Source organism: Neospora caninum, chromosome IX, assembly GCF_000208865.1.
Source record: "Neospora caninum Liverpool complete genome, chromosome IX".
NCBI classification, from domain to species: domain Eukaryota; phylum Apicomplexa; class Conoidasida; order Eucoccidiorida; family Sarcocystidae; genus Neospora; species Neospora caninum.
Window position 1 is genome coordinate 700526 of NC_018390.1, and position 25682 is coordinate 726207.

General features: G+C 52.3%; 5 protein-coding genes across 5 annotated transcripts; 2 read left to right on the top strand and 3 right to left on the bottom strand.

Annotated features, from left to right (window-relative positions):
* Positions 1 to 1745: 1745 nt before the first annotated feature.
* On the top strand, positions 1746 to 6666 carry NCLIV_039290 (hypothetical protein; the record flags this gene model as incomplete). Its single annotated transcript, XM_003880838.1, has 8 exons — positions 1746 to 1969; positions 2507 to 2574; positions 3066 to 3187; positions 3764 to 3954; positions 4391 to 4496; positions 4995 to 5102; positions 5885 to 5992; positions 6628 to 6666. 8 exons carry the CDS (start codon positions 1746 to 1748, stop codon positions 6664 to 6666), a joined length of 966 nt encoding a protein of 321 aa, XP_003880887.1.
* Positions 6667 to 7900: 1234 nt separating this feature from the next.
* Positions 7901 to 10813, bottom strand: NCLIV_039300 (hypothetical protein; the record flags this gene model as incomplete). The annotated part of the gene is made up of 2 exons (XM_003880839.1): positions 7901 to 9228; positions 10270 to 10813. 2 exons carry the CDS (start codon positions 10811 to 10813, stop codon positions 7901 to 7903), a joined length of 1872 nt encoding a protein of 623 aa, XP_003880888.1.
* A 1680-nt stretch (positions 10814 to 12493) lies between these two features.
* NCLIV_039310 (putative leucyl-tRNAsynthetase) lies at positions 12494 to 17625 on the bottom strand (the record flags this gene model as incomplete). The annotated part of the gene is made up of 4 exons (XM_003880840.1): positions 12494 to 13802; positions 14874 to 15960; positions 16283 to 17376; positions 17528 to 17625. The coding sequence occupies 4 exons, from the start codon at positions 17623 to 17625 to the stop codon at positions 12494 to 12496; spliced, it is 3588 nt and encodes a 1195-aa protein (XP_003880889.1).
* A 2025-nt stretch (positions 17626 to 19650) lies between these two features.
* On the bottom strand, positions 19651 to 20301 carry NCLIV_039320 (conserved hypothetical protein; the record flags this gene model as incomplete). Its single annotated transcript, XM_003880841.1, has 1 exon — positions 19651 to 20301. One exon carries the CDS (start codon positions 20299 to 20301, stop codon positions 19651 to 19653), a length of 651 nt encoding a protein of 216 aa, XP_003880890.1.
* A 1438-nt stretch (positions 20302 to 21739) lies between these two features.
* Positions 21740 to 25259, top strand: NCLIV_039330 (putative NEK kinase; the record flags this gene model as incomplete). Its single annotated transcript, XM_003880842.1, has 5 exons — positions 21740 to 21818; positions 22348 to 22977; positions 23217 to 23418; positions 23834 to 23960; positions 25119 to 25259. The coding sequence occupies 5 exons, from the start codon at positions 21740 to 21742 to the stop codon at positions 25257 to 25259; spliced, it is 1179 nt and encodes a 392-aa protein (XP_003880891.1).
* Positions 25260 to 25682: the final 423 nt, after the last annotated feature.

A 25682-nucleotide genomic window follows, 5' to 3' on the forward strand; every position in this document is an offset into this window, starting at 1 on the left:
GCTGTTTACCAGCTTGGAACTATGGTCGTGTCGAAGCGATTTCACTGTCACGTGACATGAATGACTGGCTTCTTACAGTCGCGTCAGAACATAACAGAGTTTCATACTGCCTACAGCGGCGTGAGGGGAAACTGCCTCCACTGCAGCTTCACTCTTGGCCAAAAGAACCACAGGACAATGCTGTAGTGATTCGCACCACCGCAAGGGATACACTGTCGTCAGCGTGCTGTCACAGTCTAACGCTTGCGTGGCGTTCTGCGTCCTTTCGACGACCGAATGCGGAAGATCTGCGACCTGCGCCGACCAAACAGAGGGCAGCCGCTGCTTATTTCTTCCTGCTGATGTGCGTAGTGTTCCAATCTACAGCGGAGTGCCCCAGCTGGAAGATACGTACTGCTATCTCTGGGGGCATCAGAAAGGTAACCTCGACGCAAAGAGTCTTTTCAATTGCCTGTACAGAATTACATCACCCGATGCTAAAGCCAGTGCCTCGCAGGCTCACGAACCATACGGGGCTAGATTCTCGCCACTGCCATGGGTTATGCAGTGTATTTTCCTATTTTCCTCATGGGCGATGTGTCGACAAAAATTCGCAAGACCTGGCAGGAAGCGCTTTCCTGCGTCCCGATTCCGTCCAATTCTGAGGTTCGGTTTTGTCAGGCCATCCTCGCCGAAGAACGAGACACTTCCACCAGCCATGCAACCACCACTCGTTCGCGTGCGGCTCCACGTCGATACTTTTCTGCATGCTGGTGGGGTCGTGGCAACGAGCACTACACTGCCATGCGAAACCGGTGCGGTCTGATGGTGGCATGAGCGCTGAGTACCCCACAAGACGACGACCGTGGCGGCCAAGCTCCCGAATTTGGAAGACGATTGGAAAAGCGGAGCTTTTAGTCTTCGGCAGGCATGTCTCTCTACTTTTTCCACTTACCCTTTATGCAACATGCACTGGTTGCATCTTCCTCCGCTGTATGTTGCGTGCTAGTCTCCCCTGGTACCCGTCCAACCACCGTGGGCCAGCCTGGCGAGTGGTCCATCAAAACGAAAAGATTATGGTCTCTATGCTGTTGATGTGCTTTTGTGTTCTGTAGGCCTCCAGAGCTAACATGCTTTGGAGGCGAAATTTATTGACCACAGAGGAGTTGGGCGGACCGAACGATTGGGATTATTGGCAGTGCTGGCATGTACAGGCACTCTGACCCTAGCATTGGACGGGGCGAAGTTGTACTGCTTTCGGCAACTCCTAGGCTCTGTTTCGCAACGTGTGTAGATCTTCCCAACTTCCTTTTGTCTCTATTTTGTCTTTGATAAATATTTTCGTCTTTTTGCTTTCGTCGAGGTTTCCGCTGTGGTCCAACTTTTTTTGTCAACGCACCCTCCGCCGCAACCGCGGAAGCGTCCGCCCGTCTCCAATCTCTGTTAGCTACTTACCTCCTTGCCTGCTTCATCGATTTAAATTTGATTGATCCACCCATGGGAGGGACCGCTATAACATCCACATCGTGATTGTTTGCCCTTTAAAAAGTTTTTTAGGCGTGAAGAAGTGTTCATTCTTGCAACCGTACTGACACGCCACCTGTTTCTTGCGCACGAGTGCTCGGAAACAGATATGATCAATTCGCCTGCGAAAGCGCTTTCAGAACCTTCAGATTCCGACAGTCAGTTCACTTGTCGGTCATATCCACACTTTAAAACTTAAGAGGAGAGGCCGGGGGGTGCTGTGTATTCTGTGGTTTTCCACAATGGGACGTGCAGGGCGCGACTTCTTAGGGGCCGTCCTGACCAGACAGCACGCTATCGAAATTGCCGTCGTCGTCCTTTTCTTGGCGGCATACAGCGTCCAGCCGCTACTTGTAGATGTCATCAAGTTCAATGGAGGCGCACACCCTAGCACATTCGCCATTCTCATCCCGCACTACTACTCGATGGTCCTCGTGGGTGCACTGCCCACGAAACAGAAACTCGCGTAAGGCCTCTCTTCCAAAGTGCACGGACGAAGCGAGGAGGCCCTGGAGCGGGCTGCAGCCGCGGGGGAGAACGGGGGGGGCGCACACATGTGCATTCGCGTACTCAGCTCGGAAACGCAGTGGTTTCGGCGAGAAGCGAGCGGGATCAACGAAAGACACGAGATCTATCTCTGGCAGCGTCTGTGCATGTGATGGGCGGTGGTTTTCGAGGTGACATTCCTCTGTGTAGGGCTTGATGGAGTTTCAAAAGATATCTTTCTGCTCGCCGTTGAGAGTCGACAGTCGGCCAGTGCAGAATTCTCTACGAGAACAATGTGCCAAAGAACGGCGGCGTATCCATTCGGATAGACGCAGTTCGTCGTCATTCGCTCTTTGCTTACTATTTCGTTCCCATTCACACCGTGATAATGAGGACGCTCGCGGCCTAGCCTGTGTGTGCATGCCTCGATGCGAGGTCGAGCCACGAGAAGACAACAGGGTCTCCCCGGCTACGTGAACGTGCTGTGTCTATTGCTTCAATGTATGTTGTCTGCCAGAGAATGCAACTGGCGACGGGGGATAGTCCTCTCAAGTTTGGACATGATCAACCAATTGTTGAAAAAAGGTATGTCCAAGGAGCAACACTCCGTGTGGGCCTAGTGGGTGGGGTCCCAGTGGACAAAAAGGGATTCAAGGGATTTGGATCCTGGCCCGTGCGAAAGTGAAGAGACAAGAGAGATCGAGACGTCTCTGTTACGTCCGGGCGGGGACATGGCTGCTGCCATTTTTTTTCGAATCCATATGAAAGGCTGTCAACCGTTCGTATCCAGGTGGCCTGCTGTGCTGGGCCGACGATTTACGTTGTTGAGCCCGTCTCGTGAATGGTTGGAGCCAGTGGTCTGAGCCACTGTTTTCCCACCTGCATCGCCGTGATACAGACAAGCGAATAGATCTTTTCGTCCATATCCTGCATCAGCTGGTGTGGCATTCGAAGTTGTACGAACCCATACTCGCGGAGGCATTGCTCCTGGCAGGCGCGCCTATGCACTCACGTGGCCGTTCTGTTCAGCTGCATGCAAGAGATCCTGTCCAGTGGTTCTCCTTTTCTGTGCGCAGCTGGCTTGTTGTATGCGGGGGCCGCGGTGTACATCATCGTTGACAGCTCGTCAATAGTTTGGACGGCGATTTGGTCCTTGGTGCTTCTTCGGCGAAAACTGAAAGTTTGCCATTGGATCGGAGTAAGTACCGCAGAAGGACGTGCGTATCCAGGCACGTCTTCCAAACGTGTATCTCGTGCACACGGTCTCCGATTTATGTACAATAAATCGTCTTTTCGGCCCGCACATTTCCCCCACTCTTGTGATCGAGCAATTTGACATCTCGGGGATGCGGCACATACGTCGCTCGAATTCAGGGTCTGTGCAACAGGCAACTCCAGGTTGCGAGTTAACTGTCCGTGTTACTTGTCGGAAGCCTTTCTCTGTCCTCGCAGCCCAATAGTATCTGGGAAACGCGGTAGTAGACGGCCCACGGATAATCAATAGAAGGGCTGTTTCAGCGGGTGTCCCTCTCAGTCTGGTACGAAACACGCTGGCAGAACATGGGCTCACAAAGTAGAGGCAAAGTTGACTGGCTCGGCGACTGAATCTCTGAACGGATGTGTTGCGGGCAAGGCAGAACCCCACCGGTCGCAGATAGACTGCATGTATCTGGAGCACCCGAAACAGCTGTGCTGCACAGGACACTCTCCGGACAGTAACTGAATTCCGATTCTGTTGCATGCTTTGTGCATATGCGGGCTTCTTTTGTTGCAGATCGCGCTCATTACACTAGGGATATCGTTGAAGGCCTGTCAGCTGAACTTCACTTTCCGCGACGAAGAGTTTTTGGGCGTGACCCTCATTCTGCTTGCCGCGATCTTGATGGGTCTGACCTTTGTTCTCAATGAGAAGTTCATGCAAGGTGCCGATAGAATTGAAGGCCCGAACCTCGTCTGCATGATGGGGTAGGTTTGGCTCAATCCGTCGGCGACAACGCAGTTGACCGCGTCATGCGAAACGTGTTTAAGGTGTTAAGAGCTTATTGGTGGATCAGCTGTACCCACGACTCAGCTGTACGCACTGCGGTGGCTGGAGGTTTGTGATGCGCGTCCTCGATGTCTGTGCAACTTTTGGGTGAATCATCCTGTTTTGTCTGTCCTTCCGGCATGCAAGAACAAACCTATCCGGAAGGGTTTCTGTGCTTCGTCTCCATCGACACCCAGAGTGTGTTTCAAGGTTACTCACGTCTTGATACCGTCTCTTGGTGGCGGCGAGGGGAAAGCAGAGGCGACGAGGCATCTTGAGTTATTCCCGGAATTCAGTAGTACCCAGACTTGAACGCAATGCCAGACTGACGGTGTTTCATTATCTGTGGATCTTCCGGGCTTCATTTCGTCGCAGGGTGTGCAGCGCTGTACCGATAACGCTTTGGACCCTCTTTTGGACAGTTCCGCGATTTGGTGAGCTCGTCGTGGACCCGATTCGCGAGAGAGATGGCTCCTTCAAGGTACGTTTTCTCCCGACTCTGCAGCGGTTTGAGCCGAATACTGTCGCGCATCAGGTGTAGCAGAATGGAGGCATCAGGTGTAGAGGCACACCTGAATTATTTGGCAGCGCCGCCAGTGTGTGGTACAGCTTGGGGGCTGCAGCCAGAGCCTCGCCCTAGCTGTCGAAGGGTGGTCGGAACACAGTCCGTCTCTAAAGAGTAACCCCGTTCCAACTACCCGGTCGCGTGTCGATGCGATGGATCGTACAAAGAGCCGCAAGATTGATGTTGCCGACGCAGACCCTCCTTCCGTTGCTTCCGTGTTCTGGAGGTTACCCCCGAAATCTCGGATTTGTACCTCAGTGCCGCCGTCGGAGGGGAGGGGGCTTTTTTCCTTGTTGGTGTCTTTGCCATATGAGGGAGCCGCAGCCGCAACTTCATACAGAAGCCGTCGGATACCGGCAGGTCCGACGCGACCTCAAATTGGATGCTTGCTTTCTTATGGCGCACTGCGTGCAGGTTGTTGGCTACTGCTTCTTTTGGCTGTTCGTCTCGTGCTGGATGCATTCCGGCACTCTGTGGTTTCTTATGACCCACTTTGGGGCTGTCTCGACTGGTATTCTTAAGGTAAGAATGATTTGGCGTGAAACGGTTTGCCAGGAGAAAGATGCACTACCGGTGTTGGAGACACGAACACTTGACTGGCGTGTCTACTTTCCCCGTCTGGTCTCTCCGCACTTCGAAGCGACCGTGGAGGAAAGGTCTCCATTTCGTTTGGCGCCTGTATGCCCGTAGAGGCTCCGGGCCTGGAGCGATATTGTGTCTTGCCATTTGCGGTTTAGGCGAACGGGCGACTGGGGGGGGACTCCTAGACATTCGCCTCAGTAAACCTGAAGCACCATTACAGCACATCACCGTCTTTGTAAAAAACGAAACACTGCAGTGGCCGGTGGCTGGACCTTGATTGAAATGCTTTGGGATTGCTTTTTGATCTCGACCTGTGTTTTCAGGGATTAAAAGTTGCCCTTGTTTTCCTGTTATCCCACTGGCTTTTCTGTGACATCCAACCGAATCAATGCTTAAATGTCTGGACTGGATCATCGGCATTAATCGTAAGCTGCAGGAGACGAGCGCCACATGTTTTTGTTGGCACCGAGCTTTCTAGAAATTCCAGTTCTGACGTAGGCGCGAATAGGTCTCTGGCACACAGCAGCAAAGACGGTAGCGACTAACGAGTGTCGACTTGGAGCTAGCTGGAGAGATACGCGGCGTCCTCGGTGCACCGTTCATGTGGAACCTGTCCTTTGCGTTTGAGCTCTCGTGCTGTCGCCACCACACTGCGAAAAAAAACTCAGCAAGGGTGGCGCTGATACTGTACAAGGAGAGCTTTGATTTCGATTTGATTGCAGTGCGTCGTCGGCGTCACGGTCTACTCCCTTGCGAAGGTCTCGTGGACCGGGAAGTCTAAGGATAAGCCAAGTTCTGAGGAGTCTTCTGAGGCCGCTCAGTCGTCAATTGTGAGTGCGTTGGAGGGGGGAAACGAAAACAACGTTCAGGATGGGGACCGTAGAATCTGAGCATTCAGAGTACTTCGTCTGCAGGCAGTCGGCAGTCCCATGACCGCTGCATGTTCAGAAAAGCATCTGTTGGTGAGACATTAAAGTAGCGGCGAGCGACGATCTTGCGTGACGCAAGACCTACGATTTTGGCAAAAGCCATTCACGTGTGAGAAGCTCTGCGTCAGTCGCGCATGGACATTGACAACCTCTCTTTGGACTGTCCTGAAGCAAGTTTAAGGCCGGTGCACAGGTGATGCGCATTCGGATTATCCGGTCATGTGATTACCTCGAGTTGTGTGTAATGTTGCCTGCATGCACTCGCGCGTCTGGTTGATCATGAACCATGGATTCACGTAGCCGTAAATAAACTTCCCCACAATATTTCACACAGTAGCTCATATGAGTCTGTTTAAACTAAGTCTTTTTTCTGCAAAGTTAGCTTGCGTTCTCCGCCCGCGTGTTCTTGGGTTTCTTAAGCACAACACTTTCCGTGTCACAATTGCATTATCTGGCAGGCAAGAAACAGTTGAAATGCATTCAGTCGGGTTCGATTGGATGGCAGTCCTCTGCGTGTTTTGGCACTGTTTGTGCAGGAAGATGGAGAGGCAAAGGCCAAGAACGAGCGGCAATAAGTGTACTTTAGTCAACCCATGATCGTGCTGCTAGTCATCAAATACACAGCGAAGATATTCTTTACATCAACGGGATGGACATTTGCAAGTCAGCTAACGTGTCGAGCCATGCGTTGTAAATGTGACATTGCTCTGTTGTCTTTTAACCACACTTTGATCAACTGCAGGTTCTCCATTGAGTGCTCCTCCATGTCGACTGCATTTTCGGTCGCGTGTGGTGTACCATCGTGAACTCTTGTTTCTCAGTCGGTCACCGACACACACTGCATCTGGGTGAGGCGTTGGGGGGACGCGGTTGTATCATGCCTTGCTGAGAAGGCGGGACTGCGTCCACATGTGCTAGCAGCCACAGATTTCATCGGTCATCACCCAACCGCAGTCACACGCAACCTGCGGCTGCTACCGGATATAGGTATATGAGTTGTAGTTTGCGTGAGTGCCAGGTCATAGTGTGGCCACATGATGATGATCAGGACAATGTCGTCTAATAAAGGAATCTGTTCTAGCCTTCTAAGCGGGCTAGCTAGACGATTGTATCTGGCGCCACGTGGACCACAACGTTTTGTGGTAAAGACGAAATACGAGTCAACACCGCGCGAAATATTCCATCCTCAGCAGTGTGACTGATTTCTACATTGTTGTATCCCATTGTTGTGCGGGAAGGCCTTGGCAAATAAGGAACGACATGGGCACGCATGCTGTGTATTAACAGTCCTCACAGCTGTTGATGTGCGTTTCTAGACGTAAGATTGCTGGGAGAGGTAACCAGTGACTGCCCCCTTACTGGTGTTCTCCGTGGCTCCGAAACTTTTGCTTGGCAAGCGGTGGGACTTTGCCGAAATCTCCACTTCAGGAGAAGAGGATATCAAAGTGCGTCGTAGTTGGGTCCCAACGAACAATGTGAACAGACCATATGGAGAAGCGCCCGCGAAGTCAGCGAGTACGCTGGCGCCGCAGATTCTCTCTTTGGAAGTCATGCTTGACAAGAGATACCTGGTGTCTTCATTCATGTATGACACAAAAGGGGAGCGTGACAGCCAGCGGATGTCAAAATGGCACACATAAGGCATGGGAGTTGTGAATGCGAGCCCGACGCACTCTCCAGCATTTTCACTAGTCGCGCCAACGTGAACTGGTTTGACTCCCCCCACGTCGTGGTTGCTTTATATGGGAAGGTGCGGCTTCGTATAATAAAAACACAAGCAAGTGTATATCCGTGCTCGCCGTCAGAAAATTAGAGGGGGAGATGGCCAGTGTACGTTGTACCGTACAGGATTTCATGGTCCTCCTCATGCATCCTTGCCTTTGCTTTCTGCTTCGCCGCGACAAGTCTTTCATGGTCGCTTTTGATCACTGCTTCGCATCCTTCTGCTTCGTCTATCAGTTCCATGAAGCCATCGTCGTCACTGGGACCGCGGAGCCTCAAAGTGGAGGAGAAAAGGGGGTTACTGCTAACGAATGTGTGCCGCTCTAGAGTACCTTTGGTGAGAATAGCCTGGTCCGCCATCATCGGCGCAGGCAGCAGATCCGCAGGAACCATGGCAGGATCGACGTCATGAAAGAGACCGCCCGATAACTCGGCGTCTGACGCAGCAATTAAACCTTTCCTTTTGGCGTGCTCACGTTGTCTATTCTCAATCTCTTTTTGGGCTGCAATTGTAGCCAGTGTCAGCGGATCTGCAATAAGGCCACCGTTCATCATAAGCCCTGGAATCTGACCAGCGCCGCCACAGTCTCCGGAGGCAGCATTTTGGGCGTACCGTAGAGAATCAGGCTGCCAGTCCATATCGGCAACAGTAGAGCAGGCGTTGTAGACCGGCTGGGTATCCGCTGAGCCTGCTACTTCTCCCCAGCCCTGTATCGCTCCAACGTAGTTGGAACCGCTAGCATTCCAACCAGATGCGCCAGTAAGCCGGAAACAGCTTGTGCCGTAGCTGGAGGGTGCACAGCAGCCGCCGTCATTGGCAGTTAAGTTCATGCTCGCAACCGTTTGCGGCCAATAGTAGACGCCGTCCCTGTTCTGTCCCTCAGACGCCGGTCCACCGTTCTCAGGAGGCTGAGCGTCGGCGTGCTCCAAGCCAACTCGATTCGCACCAATGAAACACCCACTGAGGTAGGTAACTGCATTCTCTGCTGCTTGCTGCTCCGCAAAAGTCACATAGGCTTTACCTCCTGGAACGGCTTTGGTTTGAATGATCTCACCGAAGTGAGACAAATGCCGTTCAACTTCTTCCTCAGAGCAAAAAGGATCCAGACCCCTGACTACAACCTTCGCCGTTGTGCCGCCTGCCAGGACACCACGTTTCCTCTTTGTCGGCACAAAACCTCCACAATAGTCTTGAGCTATTTTCTGTGCCTGATAGGCCGTCGCAGCATACAATTTCGCCATCGCTGACTGAACTGAAGGATCCTGAGATGTGCCTTGGGCCGAAGCTCGACTGTTGTTGGACCGATTTACACGGATTCGACGACCCCGGCAAATGGCACCATTCATTTCTCCTAGAGCGCGCTCAGCTTCGTCGGGGTCGCGAAAGTGCACAAACCCAAATCCACGACCGATTCCTGACACAGCATGCCACCAGGAGAAACAGCAAAAGAAGAGATACATTTTCTGGAGCAGCCACGAGAAGATCGGAGCTCATGCTCTGTTGTTGGCGAAATCTCTTACACGTGTACTCCACCAACGTAACATTCACTAGCGTCCGCAGTTCAACCAAAATGCTGCTTTTGCCGTATTGCCAGAGTTTCGCAAACGAGAGATCGCTCATCTATGCCCAAGAAGAATGCATATCCTGGAAAGCACGGAGCGGTGTCGTGTTCGATTTGTCAGGACAACAGTAGTTAGACTGAGTCCCGCAGTAGACCTCTGTACCGTTGACTCGATCGGAGGTCACCACCCTACCAATCTTTTCAATCCGCTGCACGACCCGTCTGCAGCGGCCATCTACACAGAACTGAACCTCTAGCGGACGGAGGGGCTCCATACCCTATTGAGGCTACAACCTAACCTGTGTTGGGATCCGTAATAAGCTTTACAAAGCAGACGGTTTTATAATGCTGCTCGAAAAGTTCCTCGATTTCTTCGCGGCTGGTTGCGGGATCTAAACTGCCGACCCAGACAGATGTGCTATCCGCTGGCGGGTTCCCTTGAGGCTGGCGACAAGAGCTATCGCTGGTCCGTCGTCCTGCAAGGATATGCATGCACTAGCGGACAGGCCGTGCGATGAATGACAATATGTTTACTTTGAACAATGCTTGCCTGCCCTCGGCTCAGCTAGCACCTGCATAGCAAACGGGTTCGAACTGCGGCATATGACCGGCGCAAAAGCAGCAAAAAAAGAGAGGGGATGTTCCGCAGTAAGTAAATCCGTAGTGCTGCTGGACTGCAAAACAACCAGGAGATAAATGTGGTTCCCCAAATACTTGAGCGTCCATCTACCACTGTGTCTTATCACGAAGGATTCTCACAGAGTCTATAATACCAGCCACAGGATTTTCAGAGACGCCTTCCGAACACGTGGAACACGTCCCACAGATGGACGTATTCAACTACGCCTGTTTGTTTCTGCATCACCTGGCAACTTCTGCGTAAGGACTGCGTACCAGCTGAATCAGAAGACCTGGACACACTCTCCCCCGGGGGCCGACTGAGCTCTGGAGGCCTTGAGAAGGTTGCTTTCGTCTCAGGTTTTTCGGTCAGATTGAAGTTTGCCCAATTCAGCTTGTACTTATGGCATCGACCAGGAACGAATCGACCATTCATATGCTCTAGAACGTAACTAGCGTGCTTCTCCGTAGCGAACTCAACGAACCCGAACGACGGTAGCCGTGTTATTCTATCTCTGCAGACTCGCACGTGGGTAATAAACGCATTAAACTCGAGAAACATGTCATTCCTGACGTAGGCTTCGTCAACCGGTAGCTCAGCTCGGTCAAGGTCCCCCATCCACAAAGTTCTTCGTTCCTTGGGCCTCCCAGTGCTGCTCGACCGTGTGGTATCTCCAGGCGCGATGACATCGTCGGCCGGACTGTTCTCATCGGGTCGTGGGATGCCAGCGTGGTGGACCGGGAAGGAGGAGAAGGCTTCGGCTGCAAAGCGCGACGCGAACGTCCCGCCATATCCGTACGCCAGTGTTGAGGCAGCCATCCCAATCGCGGAAAACAAAGGGTATAGTGGCAATTCGGTGCCAATCGAAAACTATGAAGAGTGACACAGTTTAATCCAAGGAAATCAAAAGAAAAGGGCTGTTCCCAAGTGTTCGAGACCTCAGAGGAGAACTCGAGCGCAGTGTTTCCTTGTTATCGAGTTCAGCGGTCAGACACACGGCAACTGCCTTTTGATAGGCGAAATGGCAATCTCAGATTGACAACAAAGCTATAAGAGATGAACGGACAATTGTTGACAACAGACATAAACGGACACAGCACACGTGATTACGCCAACGGCCCCTTGGCGTTTCCCATGCTGACTGGTAGAAAGGAGAGCCAAACCAGGGCTCCGAATTAAAAAAATACGTGCAATACCTATATCTGTTCTGAACTCAGTTGTCCATTGAAATGCTCGTCTTCCGTCTACCACTGTGTAAAACACTATTTTCCAAGGAATTAAAATCGTTTCCTCTCAGTCGTGAAACCACTGCCTTTCGGAGTTCGCTTGTATAAAACGCTGAATTATCTCGACATATACACACACTGACACGTGTAAGTTTCTTGACAAGTTTGAGTAGAGAGGCACTAAACTAAATTGTTGTGAGAAAGGAAACGTCAACGGCAAACCATACGGTAACAAGTGCTCCAGCAAGCGGGGACATCAGATGTAAAGATTGAAATCGTTGAGAATCCTCTGCATCGGTTCAAATATGAGCTGTAGCCACGAGCGGTACGCACTGCGGGTAACAGGGGAACCGGGCATGCCAGGATCATCCAGTCCTGGCGGCGCACCCGGCTCATACCTAACACGAATGGGAGATTAAGGTGCATACACTGCGTTTTCACTCGTGAAGTTCCCATACGAGGAGCGCAGCAGCAACTGCTTTGAGAAGCTCTGCGCTGCCCATATTTTTTTTGATTGGAAAACCACCTCGGTAAGGCTATCCTGGACAGCTGCAGGGACGGACCATGCTATTTCACAGTCGGTTGTTCCTGAACCATTATTTGCCAAAATGGGTGTGCGATTGAGTCTGATGAGTGACGACTAGGTTCCTTTCGGAGGCATAAATATAGCAACACCTACTATATCTGAAGAGACCTGTAGCCACGGTGAACATCGAACGTTCCTATCTATCTCCATTGAAGCTCGTCCAGAGTGCATGCTTCCCAAGAAATTTCCGTGTCCTTGTGTTAGTGTGCCCTGCTGTTCTGTATTTGCCTAGTGTTTCGACGTCCAGCTCCTGCAACCTGGCACGTGCTACGGGCGCGTTCACAACGCCATTCGTCTGCCCGAAGCGAGTGATCGAGAAACATATCTGTGCTTTCATCGAACAATTGGCGTTGCGCGGACACCACGCAGATAAGGACCACTTCACAGGGAGCACCATTTGGTCGCAGCTGTAATAGGCGGCTTACACTCTTCATGAACCTTCCACGTTTCTTGCTTCCAGCAGATAGTGTACCACAGGTCACACAGCTGCCATACAGCAGCCTATCGCAGCCTTGCATTTGCTTCGCAACTCAATGAACAGACAGTAAGTTTCTTTGTTTCATGACGGCTTTTCACGCATCGATCCATGGCATTTTGGATCCCTCAGAGGTCCACATTACTCTACACCCCTGACAGATTCTCGTTCCACACAGAACAGTGACACAACATTTGTTTACCGGCGATCGTCTAAGTCACGAAGTTGATGATGCGTCGAGCTGGGATAAACACTGTCTTTGCAAATCCTCTCTCCCCTGACTTCTGTAGGATCTCCCACTTTTTCAGGCATGGGCAACGCTTGGCTAAAGCCGACACCTTTTCCTCGTCATGAACCGAGTTTCGCGGCACTTGTACAGTACCCTGTAGCTTTCCATCCACGTGGATCGAGAAATTGATTGACTCAACTGCACTTTCACTTGCAGTCACCTGGCCGCTTCGCGGGCGTTGTTGACCCGTCTCCTGTGCGGGTGTCGGCCACGTCGCTGAGGCGAGGAGAGACGGCGCAGAGGAATATGGAGAGGCATCTTGGAACGATGAGTGGATCATCTGCCATAGCTCCTCTGTCACAAACGGGGCAAACGGATGAAGCAACCTGACTAACCCAATGGCGGTACCTACTGACAGCTGGTTTCCTGTCGCTGCCCAGGCAGTCAATTTCCGAACGTGGGCCATGAGGGCTGCAATAGCGGTATTGAGTGACATCCGTTCAATGTCGGCAGTGACTCGGCCCACCAACGATTTCATGAGCTCGCGCTCAAAAGAGGACGGAGGAGAATTTCTCAATTTCAGCTTCTTCGAAGTGCCTCCTGTAGAATCGCTTGGCATGGAATTGTCCGCGGTTGCCGTACCTGTCGAGCAGCAATTTCCTTCCTTCTCCAGCGAAGAATCCTCGTCAGACACAAGAAGATTCCACACTCTGTTCAGAAAGCGGAAGGCCCCGACCACGCCTGAAGTATTCCAGTTTTTCCGTGCTTCAAGAGGACCCATGAACAGAAGGTACAGTCGGAGTGAATCAGCTCCGTATATGTCAATAACGGTGTCGGGCGATACGACGTTCCCTCGCGACTTTGACATCTTCTCATGCCGACGGTGTAACTTAACGTCTGCATTATTCTTGAGAACAGACACCCCCTTCGGACTCACATCTACAGCACTCGCCGGCACCTCTACTCCATACACAGGCTGTCCAGACGGAGTGTGCACGCCGATAAGCATCTCCTGAGAAGCACCGGGTGCCTGGGAAGGCAAATGGAATCTCTTTCGTGATTTAGTTGAGCTTCCGCCTGGCGCTGCCAGTGCGCCAGATTCACTTTGTTCCCGAGTTAAATTCGCCTTGTCCATGAGCTCTACCGTTTCCGAAGACACGATCTCTCCCGTGTCTTGCCGTTTAAACATGAAGTACTTTGGCGATCCAAGGATGACACCGGGGGTGACCAGGTGTTGGAACGGCTCGTCGCAGGCTACCCGGCCCAGATCACGGAGAACTTTATGCCAAAACCTAGAAACAAAAAATGCGAACCGCCGAGAAAGACTGGGTCTCTTTTTGAAGGGACGCGTAAAATCTTTGCCCTCCCACAAGCACAGAATTTCACCTGTTGTACGCTAGTAGTGTGCTAGCACAGACGAGCGACAACGATCCCAGTGGACGACTCTTTTCTGACATGATACTCCTTTTGCGTGCATCTTTAACGCAAGTAGGGTACTTGCGAGGACGCGCACGTGCGCGTTCCGCACGTTCCTCAGGCCATTTGTGTGCCAGGCGTTTCGACTCCTCGGGGTGCGGCACAGCTACGTTCGCCGTTCACGTCGCACTCCGAAGGGTCGCCTGAGCTCGACAGCTTACCGCGCATAAAGGAGATGGGTGACTGCGTGCTCCTTTCCGCCAACATACATGTCGACAGGCATCCAAAAACGGGCGGCTTCCCTCGCAAACGGCTCTCGCGTGTTATGTGGATCGAGAAAGCGAAAAAAGTACCACGAGCTCCCTGCCCATTGGGGCATGGTTGACGTCTCTCTCTGGAGCGAGAACGCCCGTGGTACTTCGCCATTCCCCTCCTCTCCAGACGAAGCTGTTCTTGTCCCAAGAGCATCTTGCGTATTGGCTTTGACTGAAGAAGCCATTTTCACACCATCCACTTGCTCCACTGCCAGCGTCACGTTCCACCACTGTGGCAGACTGTATAACGGCGCCAAGGTGGCTGCCGTCGCTTCATCATGGGTTAACAATGTCGACGGATTCGTTCTCGAGGAAGTACGTCTATGTGTCTCGCTCTTGCCGTCGCGCTTGCAGGCGGTACTCTCCTCTGAAGTGGGAGTGGCGCTTAGACGTAGAGCGAAGTCTCTTGCTTCAGTCTCGGTTGTGGTCTGATCGTCCTGACGCGCGACCAGTTCTTCCTTTGGATCTTTTTTCGCACCTTTTAGAGGGAGTTCCTCCGGCAGCAGAACAGGCAAATCCGCTTCGTTTACCGGAAATACATGGCTTGCCTCTCCCTGTACCCGGCCGCGGACCAATGGAATCGGTTCCCCCCAGAATCGCTGCCTACTGAACAGCCAGTCTCGCATGGCGTACCTCACTTCCCGACAGCCTCGTTTGTGCTTCTCAGTGAAGAAACGAATGACCTCCTGTCTTGCACATCCCAGGTTCTTGCCGTTGAGAGAAAGGATTCCTTCAGCTGACGAGTTCACCAACTTTGCTTCTAAAAAATTTGAGGAACAGGATGGTGGCGGCTCCACTCTTCCGTATCCCTCGGCTATGTGCGCGGCACGAGAGCTTTCAATACCTTCGCCAGAGTATCCTGTGTCTTGTTCGCCTGAAGCCCCCGAGTTCGGGCTCACATCCCCACCCGCATTTTCATTAGGTTCACCACCTTTGCTTGTTCTCTGGTCCACTTCAAATCTCTTCACCTCCGATGGTTTATCAACTTGAAAACTCTTCTTAGTTTCTCCATTCACGTCAAGGATATGCGCGACATCTATTCCCCTTTGTTGGGCGAATTCGCGCGCCCTGGGTTCACTCTCTGGAGCCACCAGTAGAGCATCCATCTCATTGTATAAGCCTCCGAAGCCATGCAGCTGAGTGAAAAGGCTGTCGCTTATCCACACGGGAAGTTTCTTTGCTGGGATAAGGGGATGATCAACCTCCACACCGGCAAAGTAGCCTTCAGAGAGTTCTTCTTTGCCCGACACCATTTTCCCACCGGTAGCCTTCTTTGTGGAGCAGTCCCTAGACGAGGGGGTTCGGGCAAGAACACTGGCTGCCGGATGAGAACTATGAATCACGACGAACGTGACCCCAAAAATTAACTCGGGGGAGGTCGCCACACATCGGAGGCGCTTTGGAACTACGGCGGACCCCACACAGTTGCCCTTAAAGCCGGAGCGTTCCTGTCCGTGTCTGTGTGTCTCATTGCGCGCTTTCACCCCATCACGGCAATCCGAAACAGCGAGATCTAGCAGCAGCACATCCCGGCGGCCAATCCAGTTGCGCTGCATACGTTTGACGTCGGCTGGCCAGTCAAGCGTCTCGAGGCCTGCTAGGAGCTGATCTGCATACGCCGTGATCCGAAGGTGCCACTGTCGCAGCATGCGAGAGGTTACGGGGAAGCCGCCTCGTTCGCTGAAACCGTCAATCACCTCCTCATTGGCTAACACAGTGCCTGGAAAGGAAATACCGCACACACCCTTCAGCAGTCGCAGTGCACAGATACGCACCTTCAAGAGCATACGCCCGTTCACGTATGGCAATCAACCACAGATTTGGCGGCGGGTACTCGAGGCCGTCTCTACCTCACAAAGATGTCTTTCGGATAGGGGAAATCCTGCTGTTCAAAGTGATCAACTGCCCACGCAATGTTTTAGCGACAGTCAGGGAAAGCCTCAGGCTAAGGGTCATCTGACATTCGACGGCTACTGACGGCGCATGCGCGGAAAAACCTGAGTACATCCTCGCACTCGTACGGCTACGCCCGTCTGCCTTACCGAGGTCTTCACACCAGTTGACATTCGCAAGCTTTTCGTATACGAGCCCCCGCTTCATCATCTGCACGACGATCCACTGAGTCCAGCGATAAAACTCAGGACTGCTGGTGTTGACTTCCCGTCGCCAATCGACGCAGACGCCCAGTCTTTGCAGCTGCTGGCGAAAACGGTCGATGTTCCGCCGAACAGACAAACACGGAGAAATTCCAGAAGCCACTGCGTGTTGTTCTGCTGGGAGTCCGAAAGAATCCCACCCCATAACATGCAAGACGTCTGGATGAGGAGGAGTTTCTCGCGCTCGCGAGGCGCACTCTGGGACCGCCGCCGGTGCTTCCTCGCCTGGTGCATTTTCCGCTGCACATGTAACGTGGGCTTCCTGTTTCACGCCTTGGTCAAGAGCGTCGCGAATGGACGTACGGACTGGCCTGAAAGGCTGCGCCCGAGATTCATGTGCAGATCGGGTCTCCTGATGCGAGGTGCTCTCCAGACTCCCGCTCAACTCGGTCAGAGGCGACTCCGCCGGCTGGTGTCCTGAACCTACACCGTTTGTAGCACGTGCCGCCGCACTCGGGAGTACAGAAATGTTATTGCGTGTGGCAGCGGCACACCGACTCTGGTCGGTCTTCTCTCTTGATTTCACAAGCTCTCCGCGAAGGCGAAGACGCTGGTACCTCGCGACAACGTCGGCTATAGTGTAGGTGAGGCTGTGCCCAACATGCAGTCCTTCCCCGGAAGGATAGGGGATCATGGAGAGAATGTAGAACTTGCGCCTCTCTTGGAAGCTGGGAAACGCCTCGGTCGAACTCGGCTGGGTGCCTTTCTCGTCTGGCGACGGGAGCCCTGCGAATGGGCGAGCCTCTAGCGTGGGTAACCTAGCATCGGATACACGACGCGACTGTTCCGCATCTCCTTGCCCCGGTAGAGGGGGGGAGAAGTCTCCAGCGTTCTCCGCATAGTATCTGGACCACTTGCTTTCGATCTCCTTGAACGGGTAGAGTCCAACCGCGGAAGACGAGAGAGACGGAGAAGGAGCCTCGAGAGGAGGCGGAGACGGCGAGCGGCAAGTTATGAACGGAGAAAGCTTTCTATCCGCTCTGACACTCGCAGCGATAAGGAAACGTCTCTCGTTAGTAGACAAAGTCGGAAAGGCGTACGGGCCACGTCGTCCTCTGAAACGATTCAACTGAACGCCACATCCTCTACACGCGTTGCCACGGTGTGGGAAAAGGAAAGCTCGTGACGGACTGCTCGGCCATATCGGCTCCGCGCCGAGTTCCTCTATCGCAAAATCCGGAATAGCTGCGCGGGCCCATGATGGCGTTCGCTTCCTCCCTGAAGCACATTTTATGGAGCTCGAGGTGACTGAGCGTGACCAGGTAGACGAAGCAATGCGAAGAGGAGTCCACCAACGACCGTTACGGTGGCCAAGCCATTTCGATGGGGACAGGGAGGAATCGACCGTACCGAGACCGGCTCCAAGTACGCGTCCGTTGGTTTCACAAATGTTTCGTGTCCAAAAAGAAACGAGGAGAAAGACCAAAAGCGGTTTTCCACCGACGTGAACACGGGGAGCTCCGCGCATTATACGAACAATGTGAAGGGAACTCGGCGGCCTCAGCTATGAGAGGGGCGCAGATTCGCAACCGCTCACCTGCTATGTTGACCCACAAAGGGTGTGAGCACCTGGAACAGCCTCAGCGCCAATCTGCTACCGCCCTCACGAGATAGACCGGGCCACCCTGGAAAGGGGAGCACGCGGAGGTCCCTTCATTCATCTGCTGGCCGGAGGCAAGCAACGCGGTACTTCGGAAGGTGAGAGCCTGACCGCTTATGCGGCTAAAGCGCTACAGATTAACAAGGTCCTTCAGCAAAAAGAAAGAAATATCTGTTCTCACCGCATCTGTCCGCTGGCAACCAAAGTGGGTAGGCCCAAGCTGGGCTTCGCGGGGTCAAAGTGAAAGGAAATGCTGTCTCGTCCAGCGATTGGCACGCGAACAGACGGAAGAGTGGTTGCGGAACAGATGAAGTGAAGGAGGCCAAGACCTCACACATTTGCTGCGATTTCTTTTATTGCAGCACCTCTCCTTTAACTGCACGATCATGACGAGCTTGCAGAATATCGTTGTTGGTTTCGACGACTCCGTCCCCGGACCGCGTTTCTGCCCGCAAACCACGCGAACATGCAGTTAGAAAACTGTCCCAAAACTCTCAGAAAGGCGAAGGTGCGCCCAAAACTCGCTCGTCGCTCTCACCAAAGAGGAGAGACATTCAAACAGAGAACAGCATCCCAGTAGCCACCCCCCTAAAAAAACTGCAGCCGCCGCATGCACTTGCTGGCACATGCAGAACAAGGAGTATGGTATGAAGAGAAAGCAGCCCTTGATGCAAGTGAAGAGCACACACTCCTTCCACAATGGAATAGCTGTGGAACAGGATTCGGGAAGCTGTGTTTTTTGGGGTATAACAGTTTCAATCGACTATATAGGAATCATGGCAACAACGGCTGTCAGCATCTGTTCTACTAGCGACCAGCTCGACCGCCAAAGAACAGCATGTGTTGCCCAGAAGACACTCGGATGCTCCCTCTTCGCTTTCTTGGCTGCAGAGGTTCGACTGAAGAAATGTGAAAAATGTTTTACGTTCCCCGAATGTCATGCTGCCTTGAGTGGCTTTCTCTGCTCGGACAGTTTGTTTCGAGGAGTGCTCAGCCTTCTGGTGGTTGCCAATAGTGTCACGCGCGGCTGCATGCATGCTAGTGACGTCCGGCTGTGGAACGCATTCTCCTGTACGCACGGCCGCTGCCCGGACCAACCTTTCCAGGTGTTACCACTTTCGCCATTTCTCCCTTGATTTAGCCGGCTTCCGGCCTCATTTTCGAATAAAGGTATTACACTCCATATGGGTGTGTCATGCCACGTGGCCATGTGTCTCCATGTGGAGCAGGAGTCCCAATCAAAGCTCACTGGCAGCCTCATCGTTATATCTGTTTTGGGTTTGGCAAGGGGAAACGTTCGGGCTCAACAGCTGCGGATGGTTTTCAGACATTGCCGCTAGCAGCAAACCAAAATACAAAAAACAGTAGCGTATAAAGCGTCAAAAAACCAGCAATACTATGGTGAGTTCGCCGGTATGGATAGAAGTGGAATAGAGTGATCGAAGTGAGAACAACTAAGGTTTACACCCACTTCAGTTGTAACACCTCACACGAGCACCTCCCGACCTTTTCAACTACAGCTTTGTGGAGGAAGCCACCCGGGAACGCTGACATTGCATCTTCAGGCGACTCGCGGAGTCATCTTTCTCTCCGCTTCCGAAGACGCTGCACCAGAATACCCCCATAAATGGATCACCATATAAGAAATTGTGCCTTATTCTGGGAGCACTTTTGTGGGCGTTTGCTGTTCGAGTCGGGTTGTTTCACCAACTCGGCAATGCAGTGCCTGCATGACTTGCCAACAGAACACAGCCGATACAAAGTGTAAACCCAACGTTAAGACGAAACAGGGATCCAACAGCAGTAAATACGCGTTTTGGCTTGTCGTTGTGGTTAGTGATATCCACAACAGAAGCACACCACCGACCACCCGCAAGGTGAAAAGCGAGTAAAACGTAAGGGCTGTCCATAAAACGGAAAGCGACAGACCCCCGAAGCTTATAGTGACCCACTCGATGCTACCAGACCTGGGCATCTCGGCACCTAGATGTGGTATCTCTCGCCATGTTACCAGGATGGGAAGATATGGTCCCAAACAGACTTGCAACGGGCGCAGCCGATGACGAAAAAGACGTGCAGCTCCAGCAAATGTGTCTGGCACGGCGAAAACTGTAAATCTCAAGCAGGTCATGAAGAGCTGCGAAGGAGCATTGAGCAGCCTCTCCAGAATGAGCGCTACGGACAACACGTATTGCAGAGCGTGGAGGGGCCGTTCCGTTTTGATGGCAATGCAAACCTGCACTGCATAATAGCTGCATGCGAAAAAAAGCATATATTGGTGACACCGAGTCGACGGTTCCTGCATATTAACGGCCGTAAGGGGTTTACCCAAAGACCACACAAAGCATGTGAAAGCGAAACCCATCAGCACTCCATATACGATTGCTGCGTGATCTGCATGGCTGATCACGAAAGTTTTTTTCAGCCACAAATCAAAAATAACGAAAAGACATAATCCAAAGGAGACTGAAAAACAAGCGCACCACAAAACTGCATTGGCGTCAAGTAACAATGGTACGGCTTGGTCTGGAATCCTGCTTTGCCCGACAGAAAATGTCGCCGGTACCAGAGCCGCGATGAACGCCATGTTTTTCCAAATTGCCTTGGATGTTAGGTGCCCGGATACACGTAGCGCAGAGGAACTTTCCCATCGAGAGTTGTAATGTGGAAGCAACAAATTTCGATTCTCCTTTCGCACCCATGCTTTATGCCCATAGGCAGTTGAATTTGCCGGACCGGAAGCTCTTTCCTCTTCGAGAAAGCACATATCATTTGCTAGCAACTAGGATACGGTACAGCAATCATTTGTTAAGTCAGGTCCCTACACTGCACCCGAAACGGCTCCCATGTCATGTAAAGCACTGTGGGCCCCGAGAGGTTTGGGGCTGCGGCTGCTTTGTCGGGAGTTCCAACATTCAGATGGTAATTCGATTGTGTGAACCAGCGTTTCGCTAGCCCGCTCGTGCGTATATGCAGCTCCATTTCTGTGGCATGGCGTCCTTCAGGCGACAGCAGACAGGGACTTCAGCCAGATCTTGAATAAGGCCCCTCCATGCATTTTCTGTTCCCTTCCGTGTTGCTCCCTTGTTTAGTAAGACGGCCTTCGAACCTCGCTCAGGGTGCCCACACTCCCCGTGTGCTTGTTAACACCCCGTGCCTCTTTTTAATAAATCAAAAACCAACAAGGAAGATCAATTGGCGTAACTGTACATGGGACGATAGACCTCTCCTCCGTGCACACCACGAAACCCAGTACGGCATGAGAGCAGTAGAAAATACCCGAAGAGGGAGAATACTGTCCGCCCGACCCTGTTTCCCCAACCCTATCTCTATTGTGGGGAGTTTACGCTTGATCAACGGCTGCGCCTGGCGTTGCATATTTCGTTCTGGTAGCCGGCGTTGTGTCCAGGTAAGCAGACAAGTGCAACTTGGATGGAGACTCGTTGATGCGAGGCGGTGGTCGCTGAATGTACAGTCAACAAAGACTGGGACTTCACAACCCGAGAGAGCTAACTATTGCAGAACACAGTGAGCCAGCTCGCTGCTGCGGGGAGCTGAAAGCCGAGGTCGCACATGCAAATCTGCCACGTTCTACCAGCATAGCAAAAACGTTCATTTGCGAAAGGTGAATCTCCTGAAAAGCCGCAAAAGTGCGTCATGGAACTGGCATGTAGGGCCGCCGTAGCTTCCAGAAGGCCACCGGACCTCCGCCGGCTTGTGACGCGAGACAACGGACCCTAAAGATGGAGCGCTATAAAAAGATCAAGCGATTGGGTGCCGGAGCTCAAGGAGACTGCTATTTGGTTCGCGACAAAAAAACAGGTCTGCTAGAGGAAGTCGAGCTTGATGCCCTGTTACCGTTTTTTTCGCTCACGTATCAAGAGAATGCGATCATCTGACTTTGGTAGACCTACAGAGGGGTAGAGTAATCGGATCACTGAGACTGGCCTATTCTCCGCACTTGGTTTGCCATTTTCTAGAGATCAACGTCGTCGGCAGCCTCATTGCTGACAAGAACCAGACCAGCTACGCCAGCACTCTGCGTGTCTGTGTAGATGCTAGCCGACTCCCGACATATCGAGATACTGTTGCTGGCATTGAAAAGATAATATGTGGCACCGGTGTTTCCTGAGACGTGTCGCAACCACCGGTGAGTGCATCGCTTCGCTGCCGAGCAGCCTCTTCAAGCAGCACTTTCAAACACGCGCGTCCTGCAACTACACAGCTGTTCACTAATTGATTTCGGAGTTTTGATTATATTGCAAACATCGTTGCTCAGTGTCCTACCAGGCTGCTGCAGAATACACTAAGTTTCTCTCTACCGTTTAATGTGCCTTCTGTATGCGTTAAGGAAAGCTATATGTACGCAAAGACATCAAGCTCTCCTTGCTAGAAACGAAGCAGCGTCAGGAGGCCCTCAAAGAATCGACCATACTCCGAGACGTGAGCACTCACCCGAATGTCATTACATATTTCAACTACCAGGTAGATAAAAGGACGCAGATTCTTCACACCCTCATCGAATACGCGGATGGTGGAGACTTGGAACAACAAATCCAGCTGCGGCGTAACCTTCTTGACGAGCAGCTTGAAGCAGGACGTACAGAGAATGACTCTAGCCCACCAGGGACAAACGACGAGAACCGAAGTCCCTACGCCCCTCTTTTCTTCAAAGAAGAACATGTTCTTTTGGTATTCGTTCAAGCGCTCGCCGGTTTATACCATCTGCACTCCAGAGGTATTCTCCATCGGGACGTCAAAAGCCAAAATATATTCTTATCTAGCGCCGGCTTGATCAAATTGGGAGACTTTGGAATAGCGCGACAGCTCAATAAGGAGAACATGGCCGAAACATATGTTGGCAGTCCGTGCTACATGTCTCCGGAACTCTACAAACGGGAGCCATACAACTACAAGAGCGATATCTGGGCGTTAGGTTGCGTCCTCTTCGAGCTCTGCTGTCTGAGAAAGCCGTTCCAGGGTGAGCAAGGAACGACAGTGAAGCGCCCCTCCTGTGGTGACTACCTCTCCTCGATCAGGAGACAACGGAGAACAAGCGAACAGTCCTTTCGTGCTTTGTGGTTGCATAAGTAGACGCAGCAACTACAAAGCCCCAGGAGCCGACAGTTCGGAAGGAAGTCGTAATAATAATGTAGCTTGTTCTTCTGCCAGTAATACCTTAGGAACTGTCATGTCTGAGTCCTCCATTCGAGCCTTCAGGGTCGAATATCGTGGTCCTGGCGATGCAGGTTACGCAGAGCAAGCCGCCGTCGCATCTCGATACTCCACCTGGTTTGTATCCTCCTCCGTTGCACCACTTGGTCAATCGAATGCTTCAAGTTGACCCCGTCGAGAGGCCATCAGCGGCAGAGATTATGGCCACTCCGTATATACTGAAGTCCATGAAGAAGCTGATCAAAAGGTATGCGTGCAGAGAAGTGTTGGTTCCGAAGCGACCACGAAACAGCCCTCTGACGGCCACAAGCTTAAATCTGGAAGTACTGTTCGAATGTTTTTGCCTCCCTACGACGACAGTGAAGATGCTGGCAGCGCAGGAAACCCGCGGCCTCTCGATCGTTTCAGCCTGCTACGGGATCTGACATCGGGGACTCTTCAGCGATTACGTATCCTCAGAAAAATCTGAGGTATCACGTCTGTTAAGCACTGTCTATATACTGTCTCTTGATTGATTCACCACGACATTTGGTTTTCTTAATGTGTCTTCAAAGACTTCGCGCCCCAAGAGGAGCTGTTATCTGGACTGGATCATCTTAGATGCCGATGAAAGAGCATCGCTCTAAGAAGAATTTTTTTCCCCTGTGCATCTTCTATCTCAGGTACCCTCAACTGCACTACCTACAATCCTACCTCAATGATCTCTCCCCTTCAGTCGCAAGAGAACTTCCCCCCTCTAATCCGCCGTATCATGGCTCTGTCGACTCTGGACCGAATGCAGCCTCGGGGGTACAACGCGGAAAGAAACTTTCGCTCGCCGACCTTGCAACCTTGAAACGACTGGATTCCAGCCTGAATCCGTTGACTGCGCCGACCCTAAACGCTTTATTCGAAAGTGCGCTGACTGAGCAGGCTCCGGAAGCCCATGCGGTGGTGTCCATTCTCCGTAGGAGACAAGATGACACTCTGAATGGGAATCAGAGCGCCGACAGTCTCTACCGAGCTAGCTGCCGTCTGGCCGGTTTGGAGCCGGGGCCCGAGAGAGAGTTGCCGTTGCAGGCGCAACTCTTTATGATGTGGAAGAGTCTTGCCAGTGCAGTTCCGAATTCCTTTTCAGTTTGCAGTCAACTGCCAACACATGCTTCGTGTACGGGTGATACGAAGCAGGCCACCTCCGATCCAGCTGGATATGGTCACGCGCCGACACGAGGATGCTCTGAGAAACAGCTCTGGAGAGGAGGAACGGAAATAAGTAATTTGGTAGGATCCACCTTCCCCAGTTATCGAGGACAGGGTGAATCGGGAGCTGCCAGCTGTTACCAGGACGACGGCATTGAAGACGATACCGCGCCAGCAACCATTCCGTGGCGAAAGCTGTCATGCACAGCCGACGGTGGAGCCGACAGCAGGTGCTCCTCCTTCCATGAGGGCGTGTCAGCAGGGTTGCTGGCCGAAAGGTGGCATTCGAATGCGAATACAGCTCTGCCGAGCAATCCCTTTTACTCCCGGTCTCCAAATAGGGGCGGCGAGCCCCTCCACAGTAGCCCAACATCTGTGCCTCAGCAGGAGCACCATGCCGTGACACAGGAGCTCCGTCACGCACTCAAGAGGATGCGAAGAAGGGCGCAGGCTCACAAATGGCACCGGCGACGGATTTCTCAGTTAGGGGAGCCGTCGGGGCAGCCTGGGGCCACGGCGAGATCCTCTGGCTGCAGCCAGCCTTCAAAACGCGATGAATCGTGCTCGCCGACTGCTCAAGCGGGGCTCTTAACAGAGAGGAAAAACAAAACAACAGAGCCACCTTCTCGTTCTGTGGGTCCGAAGGCAAAAATGCCTCCGTCACAAACTCACATCTCAGAGGAACAGTGCCTTGGGAAAACCGAGTATCTTTCAGAGCCGTTGCCTGCATCGTCGCCTGCTGAATCAAAGACTGAGGCTGTTATCGAGGGTGTTGTTATCACAGCCAGGGAGCTTCCTCAAGCGGATAACCGCGAGGACGCGGTATATCGGTCTGACGAGCCACGACGCCCTTCGTGCATCAAGCTGGAAGAGCTCCTTAATAATGAGTTGATTGCCAGTGACACTTGATATTCTTCTCAGGCACCATTGTTTGTTTCAGTCTTGCATCGTGTTCAAGACTAGTGTTCCTGCCCTCACTGCAATATCTACCTTTTTGGAAGCCGGAAGACGAAATCGTTATGAAGCAATATAGATGGGTCCACAAAAGATACCATATCTTCCGTGCGGAGCATTCCACACCGGTTTCCTTCTCGGCGTGATACACGAACTACAGTACTCGCCCCCTGTAACAGCGAGTGGAAACTACTTCCCATATGCTAATATGATCAGTGCCCTCGTACTGAGAGAGATAATACCGACAGGATTATTTGCGGCATGTAGTAAGTTTACATTAAAACGTATCCAGTGTAAATGAGTAACGAAATGCGGCAGATGCAGCTACGATGGTCCTACGCCACATTCCGTTCTCCAGCGGGATCGCGCACTGTGCGT